Genomic DNA, 13,786 nt, shown 5'->3' with positions numbered 1-13,786 from the left:
CACATTCCACCCACACTGTCCAGACCGAACAGGTGAGGGCTGCCACCCCCAGCATCGCCCCACAGCCGGCTGCCGGCTGGGTCTCCACCTCAGACCCTCCCGGAGCCTGGAAACCGTACAGAGGCCTGGCTGAGGTTTGCCCGCTCCTGGGGGAAGCCCCCGGATCCAGAAGGTACTGGAGCGGGCCTGCCACGAGTTGTGCTTTTTATGCATCTCCCTGAGTATATTTTGTGCCTCAACTGAAAGAGAAAAGGGAAGAAAAAGGAAGGAAGAAGGGAAGGCGGGCGGGAGAGCAGTTCCGCCTGCCCCAGGGGCTGCGACAGCAGAGCCGATACCTGACCTGGTCTTGGGAGTAGTGCCACGCCTGGGTCAGTGGAGGGAGCGTGCGGTCACCGCAGGCAGGGCTGGGGGTGTCAGGGGCCCAAGCTGGAAGGCAGGGTGGCTACGGGAGGCCTGGAGGCTGCTTTCCTACAGTCCTGAGGTCTGCACTCCTGGTTCCGTGTGAATTAACGACCCATTTATGCCATTTGATAAAAACCCACACATCTCTCCTGATGGCCTCTGAAAGAAGGCGAGCTCCCTTGCCACTCTGGTGGGGGCTTTGTTTAGAAAACACTGCTTTAGGTAAGTTAAAAAGACCACCTCTCTTCTACAGAATAGAAAACTAACACTTCTACGTGAATAATTTAAACTGAAAATGAAACGCCCACCCATAACAAGGTCTGCACCAGATGCTGACACCACCTCTCTTTCTACTCTCCTCTCATCAGAGCCCTGTCAACAGCAAATGCTTCAGTTTTACTAACCAAAAACCACTGCCCAAAAGAGTTAAATTGCCCTCCCTATCTTCTGTGGTGTTTTCATCACAGTCTAGTAAAAAAAAAAAAAAAAAAAAGACGTAATTTTTTTCAAAGGAAAAAGTTTGGTTTTTTTTTTTGGCCACGCCGCGCAGCATGTAGGATCAAACCCGCGCCCCCTGCATTGGAAGGGCGGAGTCTTAACCGCTGGACCGCCAGGGAAGCCCAAGAAAAAAGCTTTTTAAATGTTTAATATTTATAATTCTCCTAGAATATGACTAGAACATGTCTCCTCAGTCTCATAAGAAGTGTTCTTGAGTTCAAGCCCAAGCCTATTGTTTATACCAACCAGCATCTTTTATAGAAGAAAGGCACTACCTGCCCCACCCTGACTTCACTGGGGACTGGGGACTCCGTCTCCTGGCGGTTACACTTCTGTGTGACCCCGTGATAGGGACGGGGTGCCATCACCGTCACCAAGCAGATGACGGCCAGCCCTGCCTCCTCGTCACCACCTGCCTTAGCTCCCTAAGGAGCAGTGATGGCGTTACAGGAAGTGTTTTCCAATCAGCTCAGCTCATTATCCTTATCTGTGGGCAGAGCCATCAGGAATACGTACGTATGAAATCCAATTAGGAAATAAGAGCCTGCCTTCCACTGCTTATCTCACTGCATTAATTTATAAAATGAACCGGTTCACGCTTCTCCTTTTTGCATTGCATTAAAATCCTCTGCGGGTGCCAGACAACTCCATGAGAAGGCCGGGGGAAAAAAAGCAGGGAAAACTAACTCAGGTGAGCCAAAGTCTGCCCTATCGAGTGCAAGATATTATTACTAGACAAGCCTGGGGCCAGGTTCGGAGCTTGGATGAGCCCGTGGCTCACACAGGTCTTGTTTGCTTAACAGCACAACTAAACGGTCACTACTGAGTTTTAGTAACAATGTGGGTGCTCAGGGGACAGCTAGGAGACTTGGAAAGAGGCTGCGCTTGGTCCTAAAGCTGGCTCTGCCCTGGAATATGTGCGCTACGCAAGCAGCTCACATCCCCTCCCTGGGCCTTAGTTTCCCCAGCTGTGAAACGAAGGGGAGGCCCAGAGGTTCTGTAAAGCAGTGGTTCTCAGACTCTAGGGGGCGTCCGGAGCGCCCAAGGAATGCAAAAAAGTGCAGACGCAACGCTCAAACCCCAACAAAGTCTGACTCAGAAGGTGTGTGGGCAAGTCCAGCCCCCATGGCACTGGGAGCACTGACCTAAAGGAGGTTCCTTGCAGCCCTGACGTTCTCCGTGACCTCTGATTCCAAGATCTCTTCTAGCTCTAAACACCTAAAGCTCAAAAACAAGGAAGCGCTGACGTGGCGGAAATCGAAAAATGACCACTCTTGACTGTACCCAGTTAAATCACATTAGAACTCTCTGGAATTCAAGGTGCTCCAAAGTTTCATGAACCAAGCGAAGAGGAGGAAGCCGCTGACCTTGCACCTTGAAAGCGGGGCGGAACCATAAACCCTGAAAACGGCGCCCCTGTGAGCCCCGACGCCAGCTCCACGGTACAGGGCTCTTTCAAACGGGGGCTCAACACCTACAAACCACAGTCTGAATGAAGGGGAACAGCGACAAAGGCAACTCTGAGGGCTGCCGTGCAGCACCTCCGCCTCGCCAGCCTGGAGCCCTAAGTAGGACACAGATTCCACCAACTGGGTGTTTAGGCCAGAAGAGTCTCACGCCTGCCAGGCAGTGACTTTTACTAAAGACACTTCAGAACTCCTAAACCAAAGAAAAAAAGATGGCGGGAAATAAGAATCCTGGGACTCCCCATTTAGCGAGGACGTGGATCAAAATAAAGTGCCTTGGCTTGCCTCTTTCAGGCAGGAAGCAAAACAAAAGAAAAACTTCCTTCTAAAGCGCACATAGAGACCTGAGCTTCAACACTCTACCAGAACTTTCCATTTGGTATTACAGCCCACAGACATGAAATAAGGTATTATTGCCTATGTGATATATAGAGAGATATCTACATCCCCACAGCCAAACTCAAAGTTCCCACTGGAATGTGGTAAAGGGTCTCTTCCACTGCCCCCAGCCCTGTCTGGGGCACGTAATGGACTTTGGGCAAATTCTGCATAGTAAGTAAAGTCCACATCCACCAAAGTCTGTTTACAGCACTCCTAGTGAGACAAGAGTCTGTGCTGTAAGCAATCTAGTCCCAGGTGCTTGGAGGTTTTAACTGATATGCCCTGTTATTAAAGTATGTATACTTGTCTACAAAGAGTTACAGATGTAGAAAATAAACATGGTTACCAGGAGGTCAGGGGTGGGGGAGGGATAAATTGGGAGATTGGGATTGACACACACACATTACTATATATAAAATAGATAGCTAATAAGGACCTACTGTATAGCACAGGGAACTCTACTCAATACTCTGTAATAGCCTATATGGGAAAAGAATCTAAAAAAGAGTGGATATATGTGTATGTATAACAGATTCACGTTGCTGTACACCTGAAATTAACACAACATTGTAAATCAACTATACCCCAATAAAAATTACAACAACAAAAAAAGTATGTATAGTTGATCCTGGGATTACTGAGATGGGCGTCCCTATGTGCTTCTACTAGGGAAAAGCACATTTTTAAGATGTGCTTAAAATGAGAGAGATGAGCCCCTGTTTTCAAGTTGCCATTCGGGACTCCAATCCCTCCCTGCTGCTCGCCAGGTGTGTGCCCTCAGACAGGACTCCTTGCTAATAGGACTCAGTTCCCCCAGCTATAGAAATCCCCATGCCTTCCAGGGCTTTTTGCAAGATTGAAGTGAAATAAGGCACGAGAAAGTCTTTGTAAACTCTGAGCTGGGCCATGCCCTATACAACTATGTTCCTCCATTCCACAAATAGTTATTGACGGATCCAGCTTTTCCCAAGCAATAGTTGCTTGGGCCTATTGTTTACAGAGTTGTGAATTTGGGTTTAATTCCTCAGTGATCTCACCAAGTTGGTAATGAGCCTGTTAGAGTCTGAAGCCCCTTTATCTGAGAGTCTTAAGAGCACTAATTAGCAGGGATGGCACTTTCTCTGCTAAGAAATGTATCTAAAGTTTCACAACCTGGAAGCAAACACAGCTAAAAACAACTCTAGGGGCCTGAGCCCTAAACTCCCCTCTCCCTTCAACAGGCCCCAGGCGCTGAAGGGGTCTGCCTTGCAGACAAATTCACCTGAGAATCAACACGCAACCTGCAGTGACTGTGGTTCCTGCACACATGCCCCTGCGACCCAGGGGAAAGAGCCAAGCCAGGCTGGGGCAGGAGGAGCCGTCTGGGAGTAGAACATCTGCTGGTGTCCCCCTAATATTCTCAGTGCGTCCCCCCAGGGCATATAAGCAGTCTCCAGGCCACAGCTGGGTATGTCCCCTGCTGGGGAGAGCGTTCGGGGCTCAGAGTCCCCCATGGGCCCCCTGGATCCCTCCTCAAGGATACCATGGAGCAGATGTGGCCCAAGGTCACATGGGAAGTGACTGCAGAACCAGGAAGAGAATCCCGGTCACTGGAGTTCAGCTCCTGAACTCAATGGCTTCAGGGAAATTAAAAACTACCTACTTCCTCTTCAGGAAAAAAAAAAAAAAAAAAAAGGGTAGGGATCAATCTAAAGCCACAAATCACAGATGGAGAAGTACCTGAAATTTCCATATTAGGAAGCGAAATCTTGTCTGAGTTTAGATAAAGAGAACTCTTCATCCCCATGGACACATTTCCATGGGTTTCTCAAGGTTCTTTCTCAGACTCAGGTAGAACACTGTTCAGTCACTGGGCTCCTCCATCTGTGAGATGTCAACCATGCAGAGCATCTGTTGGTATCAGGGTGCTGGGCTTCACTGGACATGTATTTTGTACAAAACACAGTTTCGCAAAAGAAAAAAATCTCCAATTCATCAACCACAGCTCCGGCAAGGGGGAGACTCTGACAGATGGTGGCAGTCTTGGGGGGATTGCTGGAGGGACTCCTCCCCCACCCTAAGCAGCCTGTCAAAGCATTCCTTCCCCAGCAACCACCCTCCCCCAAAAGGGTGGTGGCAATTAGAAACCCCCTGCCTCTCTCCTTCCACCCACGGTGACATTTCCCCGCCTTAGGGCAGGGTCCAGCACACCTGTGCAGACGGCCAGCCCCTCGTTTAACGTGGCTCCGTTTCCCCCCAACACCACTGGGCACTTGGTTCCTGCTGGCACGGTCCTCGGGCCTGTGCAGAGACTTGGAGGGAGAGCCCCACCTCAAGCAGTCGGGATTCAGGGTAAACACAGCGCCCCCTGCAGAACACAGGATACACAATTCCCCTGGCCCATCTTGGGCAGGGGATCTGGGGTGAGTCCACAGGCTGATGAGGCTGTGGGCTGCAGGTCTGGCTGAGGCTCCAGAAGGCCAACAGCCTTCATCTGCCCTCACGCTGAGTTACTGCCCAGCACCTACCACCCCCACGAGGGACACAGGAACCCCCCGGGAAGGGTGCTGAGGGTGTCCGGACACTGGTGGAAGGAGAGTCAGCTAAAGTGGTCCAGGGGCGATAAGAAGAGGCCTTGCGTTGAGAAACGAGACTTCATACCCATCCGGGAACCAACAGACCCACGTCCAGCCAGCACTGTCCACTCTGTGGGGAAGCCAAGCGCCTGTGAATCCCCTCCGACTTCTTGGCGAAGACTGGGACTGTCGCCACGGACCGCACACATGCCTCAGGTCAGGCCCTGGCTCATCACTTTCCCGATCCTCACGACCCTGCTGGACAGGTACTGGTGTATGCCCATTTCTCAGAAGGAGAGACTGAGGCTCGGGGAAGGTGAGTGATTTACCTGAGATCACCAGAACCCAGGTCTGTCAGACGCCAAGGCCGGGGATATGTTAACCCTTTCACTACTCCTGCCACCCCTGTACACCGTGTGATAATGATTGGCTAATGTCTCCAAACCCTTCATCTTCTTGGGGTAAAACGCAGCAGGAGGGAAAGCATTTCATCTCGCCCGGTGGAGCTGGGTTGAGGCGCAGACCTGGAACATTCCGTTCGAGTGTGGTCGGGGTCAGGGAGCCAGGGCTTGGTGCTGAGTCACTGCCTGGCTGGGGCAGGGCAGCGGGAGCGGGGCTCACCTCTGAGTCACCACAGCCCCAGGACTCCACACAAGCCCAGCATGGGGCCTCTGCAGGGAGAGAACCCAGGTCTAGCCCAGCAGGAGAGCCGGTCCTGCTCTGGCACTCAGGCTCCATGGGACAATCTGGAAGATTCAAAAGCGATGTGGCTGCCTTCTCTGCCACACACATGTCCTCTCCTTTCTTCCTGCCGTTTCCATTTCTAAACTATTCATTCATTCTTTCTTTCTTTGTCCAAGAAGAATTTTTAAAATAACTGAAAAGAACAACAATTCTACTTTAAATTAAATTAAATTAAATTTTCGAGAAACTGAGAAAGTTACTTCAAAATAGGAAACGTTTGTTCTTCAAAAGGATGCTAAGGCATTTTCAGGGGAAAGTCTCGCCTCAGTCACTAGGGACACAGCTCTGCGCGGGGAGCTCTCGGGAGGTGCGGTTTACAGGCTCCTAATGTAGGCAGCAGGCAATCTACAATCCTGGGCGTTTCAGAACTGACAGTGAATAAGAGGCTTCGCTCTGCAGCGTCTGATCTTACTGCCAGCCTCATGGACAAAAGAACTGGAGAGAGACTCCTTCCGTGGCGCCGGGGCTGCTCTCTGCCGCTGTGGCTTAGCGGCGTCTGGCTGTTGCCAGCAACCGGCCTCCCTGGCAGACCTGCTCCAAGATGCTGTGTCACTGGCGGGGACAAAAAAGAGCTTCTCCAGACCCGTAAGGATGAATTTAGGGAATCAATACCAAAGTCCCCTGTGGGGAAAAGGCCATTCAGAAATTCAATAAAAAGGAAGCGGCTCCTGGGAGACATTTGGGAGCAGAAGACAACACTGCTTGGGAACCAACAGAAGGCTTCCCGCGACACGCACTTCAGTAAGGGATGCTTTTCTTCAACCCGCGTGTCCACTCCGGAGCCCAGGCCCATGTTTTACTCTTCCCCACGCAGAATCCTTCACACACTGAGCCTGTAGACCCTGCCGGGCTCTGAGAGGCAGAAAGGGGAAAGAGACGCAGACTGTGTCTCTGGGACTCCCATCCCACAGGGACGTGACCCCAAGGCAAAGCAGAAAGGTGCTGCCTTTTGGAAGAAAGATTCAAATTGAAGTAATGTGGAGTCCAGAGCAGGGGCAGCCTACTTCACCGGAGAGACGGAATAAATGCTTTGTGGAAAATGGCACCGAAGGAGGCAGAACTGTCCTCTGTGTGGCCTTTAACACCATGACTTGGAGAGAGCAGGTGCTCAAAAATGTCAGAAGAGATGAATGAGTGAAGACTGGGGCCCATCTTCTAGGTTCAGACCCAGGCTCAGGAAACGAGCCAACATTTCTGATCGGCTGTAAGAGATGGACTCAAGGCTGTTTATCAGCAGAACTGTGCCTGGCGAGCTTGGAGCATAAAGGACTGACTATAAAGAAGCAGCCAGGTCCACTAGCGGCAAGCCTGTCTGTCACCTGGGGCGGGGGGGGCGTTGGGTAAACCTCTGGCCACAACAGTCTTTCTGTCTCGTCATAGCTGAGAGGCCAGGCACATCCTCTTTCTCCAAGTCTGTTTCCTCATGCATAAGGTGAGCCTGATAGCTTCCACCTTAGTGAGCTGCTCTGAGGATTTAAAGAGAGAAGGTTTGGAAAAGCACCCACCTGCGTCTGGCACATATCTATAAATATGTCGACAGACAAAAAAATAGTTCATCCCTTCCTAAAGAAATTCTCTCTGCTTAAGCTTTTACAAGCTGCCTGGCTTGCTGAAAAGCTGCCAAGGCCCCCAAAGAAATTGTCATAGAAATATGTGAAGACTTTAAGAACACCAGATATCTCACGCAGCTGCACAACGCCAAACAAGGGCTAGAGATCAGCTTCCACATCTGCAAAAGGAGGGGATTTGGAGCCTAGCTTCAAAAGTCCAGCTGTGAATCTGAGGGCTGAGGCACAAAAGGGTGTGTAGACTTGATTCACGAGCAATGGGGAGCCGGGAGGGGCTGGAGAATTCCTCAGTCAGGTATGAGAGAGGTTTCCTCGGTGTCCATCAGCACCAGAGGGTCCTCGGAGGCTCCTAATAAGCAAGGCCTTTGTCTTCTGCTCCCAGTTTTTCTATAGAAGGTGTCTTAAATATGTTAAGAGCAACATGAAAACAGCAAAACTATGAAGGAGAAAAGAGTAGGTTTGGATTACGCATGGTTTCTTAATTTTTATGAAAAATACCAGATCATTTTAAAATGTCAATAGGAAGTAACAGACATGCAGAGTGGTTTATATAAGGCAACTGTGTGTCATTCCAGAAACGAGGACAGCGCTAATCAAGCCTCATGGGTGGTATGAAGCCTTCTGACTCACAGGCAGCCCAACAGCAACAAACAACCAAGCCTTCCCGGCCCTGGCTAACGTCAAACGCTGCCACGGTTCCCAAGCACTGACTCTACCCTTGTAAAGGGTAAATATACTCCACAAAACAGGGGACAAGTTTTGCACAGTTCTTGCATAAGCCAAACACAGACTGTTCTTTAGAGGGGAAAATGAAGGTCCTGGATGAGCTGGACTCATAAGGCATCTGGCCATGTTCTTTATCCACCCCCAGCAAATCGCTATTCATCAGTCATAAAGAAATTTGCTCCAGAGTAACTGCAACTTGCTGGAAATACAAAGGAGAGAATGGCCACTCATTTCCTGACTGTGTTCCGATTCTAAGAGGCACAAGAGCTTGCAGTCAATCTGCAAAGAACAGGGTGATCTCATCTTTAAGAAAATTCAGGAAGCTCCGCTGAACATGAAGGGGAAGAAATGGGGCTCTACTTCAGTCGACATTCAAAACATTTCCGATTTCCTCTGAAAGGATGTTCCTACCTGTCTCTCACAGAGCCTGAGGATAATCTGTCAGATTACTGTGGTGAGATTCTGCCGGCAGCGGAAGAAAAGAGGGAAAGACTCTGGCTTGCTTCTTCCTGGGGTTCAGGAGGGTCTCGGGACCACCTCCCCACACCCGGCACTGGCACCCCACCAGGCTCCACCCCTCCCCACGCCACCCCGATCTTCATTCCCAGAAGCCACGCACCGGGCGAGCTTCACCACGAAGGAAGGGAGGCCCCCGTGATGGCTCTGCAGGTTAGATGTTGAGCAGGCCCCTTGAGGATGCCAAGGCCTACGCAGGCGCACGTGAAGTCACAGCTCCCCCGCCCCCCTAAGAAGTGGGATCATTGTCCTTCGGTGGCTCCCAAATGCCAGACTGCTGGAATCAAGAACCAAGAGGGAAGCTTTTTTGACATACAGATTTCTGGGCCCTACCCTGAGCAACTGGGATTCAACAAGGGGGCACCCAGCTGGCAACCTGTGTTCTTAAAAGGCTTCCCTGGAGACTGCCAGGCTTGGGAATCCGTGCCGGGGACCTCCAAGACCGGCAGAGCTAGAACAGCCCTGCTCCTCCAGGGAGGAGGGTCTCGCTCTGGTCCCAGGAAGGTCTGTGAGGGAGCAGCACAGCGCCACACTCCAAAGTATCTGGCCTCTGTTTATTTAGCAAGAGAGCCTGGAGGAGTGGCTGCACATAAACTGTACATCCCCTGATTCCAAAGTGGACGTCAAGCTCCCTGCCAGAGATGGGGCCTGGACTGGCATGCAATTGCCAGGAGATTAGTGGGAAGCCCACGTGTGCAGAAAATCGATATCCGGGAAGACTGCAGGTTCAGTTGCTCAGAGTGGAGCTGGATTAAGCCCAAAGCCTTTGCCTCTAGCTGTCCTGCCTCCGCAATGAAGGGCAAGACACTCGCTTTCAGTTGCCGCCTCTGTAAAAATGGGATGGAGAGTCACTCTAACCACCTCAGGGGAATGAGAGAGGATCAATCGTAAGACAACAGAGGATAAGACTAAACCAAAGTTCTAATCTTTTTCTTCTTTCCACGGAAGCCATTTCTGTACCTACATGGTTAAACTGTAAACACCCAGAAGCTGTCTTCTCCAGAAGAGGGCTTTCTCTGTTTTTCATGCTCAGTGAATAGCTCTTTATTGATTGACAGCATCTCCTCTTGAAAGTAAGGATGCTCAGAGGGTCCTCTTAGCTCAGTTCCTCTAAAATCACCCTTTGTTTTCTGCCAGAGCCCTTTTCTCATTCCACATTAAGAAACCAAATTTCGAATATAAAGTAACAGTGAAGGATTTTCCATTGTATTTACTCTGGAGTAAGGTGTCATTCATATAAGTGAAAGTGAATTAGTCACATAGATGTTCTGTGTATATCAAAGCACAGTCTTGAAAGCAATGAAGCCCAGAGCTAATGAACTGAATGTTAGTTTTCTCCCTATGTTTTGGTACCATGCTGAGAAATCTCAAGTAATTAATTTGGTAAAGAGAGCTCTTTTCTTGAGTTGATCACATCCAGCCATCACCATCTAAGTAGTCACAGAACAGAAGTCAGCCACCCAATACTTGATGGTTGGGAGGACACAAAAATTATCAAGTATTCCAGCCTGCACGCTTCATAGTTTCATAAAAATGTAAGACACTTCTACCTTCTTCTGAACAGATACACTGCCTCTTATTAGGACTTTTCAGTGTAGTTCTCTCTTTGCTCTTGGTACTAGCTGAGTGGCCTTTGGAAACACACTTGAACTCTCTGGGGTGTTTTTGTTTTTTTTATAAATTTATTTATTACGTGGGCTCTGTAGTTGTGGCTCACGGGCTCTAGAGCCCAGGTTCAGTAGTTGTGGCACACGGGCTTAGCTGCTCCAAGGCATGTGGGATCTTCCCGGACCAGGGCTCAAACCCGTGTCCCCTGCATTGGCAGGTGGATTCTTAACCACTGTGCCACCAGGGAAGCCCCTCTCTGGGTTTCTTTCTCAGAAAAATAAAGAGGCTGGGCTAAAAGATCTTTAAGGACCTTTCAACTTTAAAATTCTGACTGTTAAATTTTCAAATCAACTTTTCCAGCATCAGATTTCTGATTTAGTAGCTCGTATTTTCTACTTGTCGAGAACAATAATAGTAACTCAACCTGTTTTTTTCCCCCTTGAAAAAGTTTATAAAACCACAGCCTAACCCATCCACTGTACAGGTGCACAAAGATCTCAACGCGCTGGGTGAGTTTCATGATGAAAACAAAGTGCCAGCAAGGTGGGACTTACACTGCACTCACAGTGGATATGTTCAAACTTGATCTTCGCTCACCACCAAGGATGCCAGCGGATTCTGACCGTCCCTGTCTCTATAGGAAGGAAGCCTCAAAAGGATACTTTTTTTTGTTTTTTGTGTTTTTTTGGCCACAGTAAAGATCTACATCCTTGCAGGCTGCAGCAACAGTGCTGGTTTGAAATGAGCATCAGTTTCACTCAATAATGGGCTGAACAGACAAGCAAAAAAGTATATATGGTTATGCCCAACCCAGCTAATTACAGCCTCTGGTACTAATTTTCAAAAATAAAGATACAATTAATTTCTTATAAATGTAAGCTGCTGAATTTACAATGTCTCGCTGTTGGGCACCAGAGTCTTATAAATATTTTTAAGAAAAAACTGCATAAAAATGAAGGTGGATAACACAGATCTTTCTTCTAAAATAATGATTTATAAAGCATTTTTAATTTTGTGAATTTTTAAATCTTCAAAATAACTTATCAGCTCTTTATGACTTTTATTTTTATTTTGCCCAGACAACGTAACACTACTCTTTAAGTATATTTCTCTTTGCCAAGCTTTATATTTCGAAAAAGCTCAAATTTATAGAAAATTACAAGAGTAGTACAATTAGTTATAATTTTTTAAGTTAACAGACTCATTCCAAGTTTCTATTTTCAAATTTTCATGCTTCTAAGGATTAAGTAGTATATATCCCTGCATATATGTAAATGAGGCATCCTTCTAATACAAAAGTATTACTACACAGTTATTTGTGTATTAGAAACAAATCCTAGGTATTTTAGTAACATAACAAGGAAGGGAATGTATTGCCATTAAAAAAAAAAAGTCCCTTTCTTGCCAGTGTGAGGCAATGTCTAAGGCAATAGCCAACTAGGAGACAGTCCCACATCTTTAGTTTAGAAACTGCCTGGAAGAACAGCATCTTGTTTTTAACAAGTCATACTAGAATATATTCTTAGTGAAAACAGTTTCAACCAATAATACAATTTTAATTTCAAATACAGAATGGGAAAAAAAAAAGGAATGAATTTACACCCAGTCTCCTGAGTCACTCTGTGCCTGAGATGGGAGGGTGAAGTCAAGACACCTTCAATCAAATTCAGGAGCTTTAGGGGCTAAAATTCCTAACAGACCCTAACAGACCCCCACCCCAGCTTGCCAATGGTCCCCCGGCGTCCGCCAAAGCACGGTCAGCAGGGTGAAACCAGGATCTCGGCCCTGGAAGCCGGGCGGAGGCTGCGGCGGGGCCTGGCCTGGGCCTCCGATGCTGACCAGGCCGGCCTCCCCTCGTCTCCTGGCCCACGGCCCCTCGAATCGAGCCGGTGGACCGGACCTGGCGCCACCGCGCGGGTCCCACTTCCCGCCCGACCCCCGGAAACCAAACGCGGCCCAGGGAGGACAGTCCTCTCCCGGACCTCCCCCTCGCCCCGACGCCGGCCAAGGGAGGGGGCTCGTGGGGGGGGGGCAGCAGGCCGACCCCCTGAAAGCTGGTATCCTTCTGGGGGTCCGTGCGTCCCAGGGGGCCTTCACTGACCTCCGGGGCACCGGCTCAGGCGGGCTACGGCCGGCGGGCACCTGGCGCCTCGCGTCCCCGCAGCCCGGCCCAGTCCAGCCGCCCCCTACGGCCCTGTCCCGACTGCTGGCCGTCGAGGGGGGGCCGCTGACCCGGCGGCCTGCGGCGCGGGCCCTGCTCACCTTGGGGACCTCGGGGGGTACGCGTGGGTCGTTCCACGTCGTGGTGCGGCTATTGTGGTCCACGAAGAAGGGCCAGCCGGTCTGCGGGTCGATCTTGATTTCCCAGCCAGGGGGCAGGGGGTCGCGGTCGCCGGCGCCGCTGCCGGACGCCATCTGCACCATGGGCGAGTGGGTGGCAGCGCTCATGCTGGGTCGGGGTCGGCCCAGAGGGGCGGCCGCCGGGGTGCCGGATCGCGGGGTGCCGGGTCACGGGGTCGCGGGGTGCCGGACCTCCAGGTGCAGAGTCGCTCGCTGGCCGCGGCCGGAGATAGAGTCGTGCGCGCCGCCGACGTGTCCGGGAAGCCGGCGCCGGGCACCTTTATGAATTAAAGGAGGGGGTGACGTGGCCGTAGAGGGCTGGAAGCGTCTGGAAATAGCCTCCTCGCTGCCAAAGGGAAAGGAGGAGATAAAGGGAGGTAGCAACTGGCCAGCTAGAAACTTCTGGTCCCATCCAGATAAGTTGGCGGCGGCGCCGCTTGGATGTGGAGCTCCGCCCTGAGTCATCAGCTATAATCGTGGCGGGGCGGGGCGGGGGCGTGGGCAGGGCGGGGGCGGGGCCTCGGCCAGCCCGCCCCTCCTCCACCCCTCCACCTCCTCCCCAGCCCCAGCTTCCCCGGCGGGGGTCCCCCGGCCGAGATGGCCCTGGGGTGGGCCCGGTGCATCCGCGGAGTACGCGGCCGCCGGCCGGCAGGACTAACGAACCCCGGGGACGTAGTCTGTGTGTCCTGGGCCGGTTTCGGTTTTCAGACTCGTTCCCTCTTCTTCGAGCCGCGTGGGTGTTCCCGGGACTGGCTCCTTCGTATAAAAACAAAGTCATCGTTAGCCTTTAAAGTCGCTGGATTTAAACTCGAGTCTCTCCCACCTCCCCTTTGCATCCCCATATACTGATACTCCAGGATATTGGCGTCCCTCAGTTACGTTTTAATCACTTTTTTCCATAGGCTTAAGGACCGTCCGGAAGGAGCTCTGGAGCGTTGATCCGACACCATCACCAAGCCAGGGAGAAAATGGAAGTACAAAT

The 13,786-nt window shown here is 50.6% G+C and overlaps 1 protein-coding gene across 4 annotated transcripts in view; it reads right to left on the bottom strand.

The window, feature by feature from the left end:
* The window catches only part of BAG3 (BAG cochaperone 3), a 22,814-nt gene extending 9,028 nt beyond the window's left edge, over positions 1 to 13,786 (bottom strand). The window contains exons 1-3 of one of the 4 annotated variants that reach the window (XM_082408667.1): positions 13,684 to 13,786; positions 13,468 to 13,560; positions 12,727 to 13,150 (exon numbers count right to left, since the gene is read on the bottom strand). In XM_082408667.1, the coding sequence (XP_082264793.1) occupies positions 12,727 to 12,912 (186 nt within the window). In that variant the 5' untranslated portion in view covers positions 12,913 to 13,150; positions 13,468 to 13,560; positions 13,684 to 13,786. The remainder of the gene's footprint in view (positions 1 to 12,726; positions 13,151 to 13,467; positions 13,561 to 13,683) is intronic. The other 3 variants (XM_082408669.1, XM_082408668.1, XM_082408670.1) reach the window with 3 other exon arrangements.

Source organism: Balaenoptera borealis (genome assembly GCF_965194805.1).
Source record: "Balaenoptera borealis genome assembly, chromosome: 10".
Lineage (NCBI taxonomy): Eukaryota > Metazoa > Chordata > Mammalia > Artiodactyla > Balaenopteridae > Balaenoptera > Balaenoptera borealis.
The sequence above is the reverse complement of the archived record's forward strand: the minus strand, read 5'-3'. Positions and strand labels throughout refer to the sequence as shown.